At 36.1% G+C, this 4,791-nt stretch overlaps 1 protein-coding gene across 1 annotated transcript; it reads right to left on the bottom strand.

Moving 5' to 3' along the window:
- Positions 1–1,937: 1,937 nt before the first annotated feature.
- On the bottom strand, positions 1,938–3,874 carry LOC110939665 (mitochondrial uncoupling protein 5). The gene has a single exon (XM_022181240.2). It carries the CDS (start codon positions 3,695–3,697, stop codon positions 2,774–2,776), a length of 924 nt encoding a protein of 307 aa, XP_022036932.1. The 5' UTR covers positions 3,698–3,874; the 3' UTR covers positions 1,938–2,773.
- Between the last annotated feature and the right edge of the window lie 917 nt (positions 3,875–4,791).

Below are 4,791 nucleotides of genomic sequence, written 5' to 3'. Positions count from 1 at the left end.
TCGCTAGCATTTTTAACATGTTAGTTTGAGGATGAGTAAACTGCCATTTTGGTCCCTGAGGTTTGGTTACTTTTGCCACTTTAGTCCAAAACTCAAACCTTTTGCATCTGGATCCCTGTGGTTTCAGTTTTATTGTCATTTTGGTCCAAAAATTAAATCAGGTCATACTTGTCTTATAAAATCCTGCAATTTTGTCATTTTTCTCACGGGCAAATCAGGTCATATTTTACTTATAAAATATGGTATTTATTTATAAAAAAGAAATGATCATTTTGCCCCTGCGGAAAATGACAAAATAACAAGATTTTTTAAGACAAATATGACCTGATTTCATTTTTTGACCAAAATGGCAATAAAACTGAAACCACAGGGACCCAGATGCAAAAGGTTTGAGTTTTGGACTAAAGTGACAAAATTGACCAAACCACAGGGACCAAAATGGCAGTTTACCCTTTGAGGATTGAAGGTCACCGCATGCCAGGCACCTGAGGGGCAGTTGAGTAATTTTATCCTTCTAATCATCTCATCTCCCAAAATATCCAGCCATCAAAGGTAACATCACTTGGACCGTAGCTTGATGTAATTGAGTAGGTTGGTAAACAGTCCATCGAAGAGGGCCCCTGCATTTGTGACTCATTGACCTGTCCATACCTCTATTTACTTGTATGCTGCCCTACATTATTTAGAGCTATTATCCAATTCATTAGACGAATAATACTGACTTAAAATGGGTGTTGAAAGCTACCCTTATAATCAAATCGCTCTTTTTGTTTTTTGTTTTCTGTTTTTGTATATATATTATTTTGTTAATATTGTTCCTTGGTAACTTATTTATCTTTACTTTTCAATATATCAAGAGCTTATGGGGTTTTTGCATTTTTTTTTTCTCGTGCAAAAAGCTATTTTTAAGGGTGTCTAGTTGAAACCGGACTGCAATTTCCGGAAATCAAAACCGAAGCTTGGACTGATATATGATTGGTTGGTTTCGGTATTTTCGGGTTGGGCTGAGTGTGGTTAGATTAACTTATGATGTCTCATATGTAATCATGTATAACTTATAGACTATGTACAATCCAATTTATAAGACAAGACAAAATTAAAAGACAATCAAATTTGTACAACCAATATTTCATTTGTATCATTAACATAATTTACGAAATTCAAAAGTTTTTTGGGTTTTTACTAGAACCTAAATCTATTCCTAAAATTAAAGACCGAGAACGAAACATATCGGTCTGTTCTTGGATTTGTCCCAGGTTGTTACTACTCACTCCTAACTTTTCTTCATGTATTTTTTTTTAATAATTACTTTTATTAATAGCTAATAGATAGACTAAAACACAAGGGTGCATAAGAAATCTATGGGTGAAGGGAGTGGTTAAACATTTGAAATAGGTAAAACTCTCAAATCACCCAATCATATAGTGCCATGTCAATTGTTTAACTAATGCTAAAAAACGTTGGCGGTGGTTTACCTAATGGAGTTTAGGTAAACTATTAAAAAAATGTTTACCTAATGGAGTTTAAGTAAACTACTAAAAAAAAAATGTGTGATTGGTTGAGAAGAAATGGACCCCACCACACACCCTCTCTCTCCCCCTTTCCCTCCCTTCTCCGAGTCGGTGAACCTTCACCGAAAACACCCCCAAATTCGGTAAACTTTGTTCGGTAAAGTCCCAGGCAATGGTCACCGATCGGTAAACAACAAGTTTACCGACTCCACTCTGTATACCCTAAGGGGTTTATATTTTTGTCATGTATGGGTGGATATGGTTGCTAAACGTGCCTCACTTGTCAAATATTTTATCGTACTCTCTCTAGAAAACTTCAATTGTGGAGATTTTTTTATCTACAATATTAGTGATTTGACAACTTAAAGGAAGGTAGGAGAAGAAAAAAGATATAGTGAAGAAACAAATAATTTCTAGAAAAAGCAATGGAGATATGCATAAATCAAACACTCAATTTCCTATATTGTTACTGCCACAACACCAAAAACATAAAATAGAACATGACATACAATTCTCATTGATGATGTTTTGAGTGAAGTAGTCATCTATAACACCAACCCTTGCACCGCATGATAAATTCTCCGACGTTCCTTCTTCATTCCATCTACTGGATGCAGTGACTGACTGAACAACAAATGGTCATACTAGGAACAGCAAAATTCTGCGTTGAAGTTGCAATAAGACGCCATCGGTTCACAAACATGGTTAAGCCGGAACCATCACCGGATATATGAGGGAGAGGCGGATGTGGGAAAGAGAGAGAGTCTTTTGAAGTAAAATAGTCATTTTATAAATTTCAATCCGACTTTTTGAAAAGTGTTAAAGACTCAAAAAAATGTTACAAAATAAAACGACATAGTCCAAGACTCTAACTTTATAAGTGTAATAAAGTTGTATAAATCAAACCACATGGTTCATTTGTCTAAAAAAATTAATGGAAAAAGTAGGCGTAGCCACCATCTACAATCATCTTATTATCAAAAAATCAAACCGCACCATCAACTTTTTGTGCTTAATTTCAACTGATAATTGCCACTTTTTTGTATTTTTATACTTTTATATGCGTCAATCATTTTACAGTAAAAAATAATGTAACGACAGTTAAATAAAACTGTAATTTTAATAAAATATTCGTAATGACCTTAAAAAAAGATATATGAATCTTAATATTATTTTGACTATCTCAAATAAATTATTGCCTCTTATAATAATATTCCTATTTTATTTTCCAAATGGATCAATGTACTCAATCATCAATTAGTTCAGAAATCCTTTAGCAATTTCCGGACCTGTTCCAGTGTGACAAAGAGCACGACAGTAAACGGTCCCTGCCGCGATATCGTAGGAATAAACCCTTTGTAAAGCGCCATCGGCCCTTCGGCTTTTATAGTTTGCAGGGCGCAATCAGCCGCACCTGCATAAGGTCGAGCCTTTCCAGACTCCACCTTCATATTCATGACCCGAGTTTTAATAACATCAATCGGGTTCGTGACCACTGAAGCCACGAACCCAGCAGCAAAACTCGCGGTCACATGGGTCCCTAACCCATCTTTCATTACACCTTTTGCTAATATCGTCTCCTTGATCTGATCATATGATGCCAACTGTGAAGCAGTCACTAACATGGCGCGGTTCACTGTAAGCGATGAACCGCGCCACAAGCTACCAATCCCCTCGTTTTTCGCCATTTGCGATATTGCGTCAACCACGCTTTTATAGTTCCTACGTTGTGCAGCCGGGAGCCTCCCGTCTGCCTGCATGCGAACCATCGCCACGTCAGCCGGGTTCCCAACCGCGGCACCGATCCCACCAGCGATCAATCCAGCACCGATTTTCTTCCACAACCGCATGCTTCCGGTCTCCGGATCCGTCCATTTAATCTTCATCATATCATATAGACCCATACGAGTCGTGGAATAAAGTGTCTGACGCAACATAGTGGCAGACACACCTGAAAACAAACCTGCTGCTCCGTCCTGCTGGATGATCCGCATCCCCACAGCAATGGGCCCCATGCGTGGGGGGCCAGAAACGGGGATGCTGGCACCCAGCTGGGCCGGAGCAGCGCGCATGGGAGAGTTTTCTCCCTGCAGCTGCATCCGGACCTTGATGAGATCAAGTGGGTGCGTTGAACATCCGGCGACTATGGACGCTATCCCGCCTTCAACAAATCCTTTCAGTCCCATTATTCCGGTGAAGTTACGGAAATTGAAAAGGGGATCGGCTAATGGGGATTAATTGAATGATTAGGGTTTATGTGGGTGGAGATTATAATGGAGGAAAAGTGGGTAATGTTTGGTCAGTGAAACATGTGCTACAAAGAAAGAGGGATGATATGATACATATTTTGAGGAAAGTTGAACAAGTATGGGAACATATATGAGTTGCAGAAATTTGGGTATTTGCCTTTATATAAGTTGATAGTGACATTTTTGGTGACCTATAATAATAGTAATAATAATAGTAATAATAATAATAATAATAATAATAGTAATTAGTGACCTATAATAATAATAATAATAATAATAATAATAATAGTAATTAGTAATTAGTAATTAGTAATTAGTAATAGTAATTAGTAATAGTAATAGTAATAGTAATAGTAATAGTAATAGTAATTGTAATTGTAATTGTAATTGTAATTATAATTGTAAATGTTATTGTTATTATTATTATTATTGGTGTTGGTGTTTTTTTAATAAATTGGTAATTTATTTTAAGAGATCTTAGATATTTTAACCTTATTTAACCTTATCCGCTCCTTGCTTGGTTAACTAAAAAACTTGATCGATCCAATAAAATTGGAGGCACCTAAATCGATGTATGGTTTTGGTGGACGAACATTTTTATTAGAATATTTGGTTTGTGTTTTTAAGCTAAGGGTGACCGTAACACCCTTGTTTTCGATAAATAATGTTTGTTAGAATATTTTGAATTGATTTAAGTGTCTGAAGTAGGATTGTAAACGAATCGAACGTTCAGCGAACAGTTCGTGAACTGTTCGGCGGGAGTTTCGTTTATGTTCTTTCATTTAATAAACGAACGAAAATAAACAAGAAATTTCATTCGATTAGTTAAATAAACGAACATGAACAGAGGTCTCGTTCGTTCAATTGTGTTCGTAAACGTTCGGTAAGGTGTTCGTGAACTTTCGTTCATTTTATATACGTTCGATTATGTTCGTACGTTTGTGTTTTAGTTAAAGATTTTTGTACTTTCATATATTTTATCTATACTTTTTACATTATTAAACTTTTATTTATTTTATAGCCATAACAAT

The sequence above is a fragment of the Helianthus annuus genome, chromosome 7 (genome assembly GCF_002127325.2).
Source record: "Helianthus annuus cultivar XRQ/B chromosome 7, HanXRQr2.0-SUNRISE, whole genome shotgun sequence".
Taxonomy (NCBI): Eukaryota; Viridiplantae; Streptophyta; class Magnoliopsida; order Asterales; family Asteraceae; genus Helianthus; species Helianthus annuus.
This window is presented reverse-complemented; position numbering and strand designations above follow the sequence as displayed.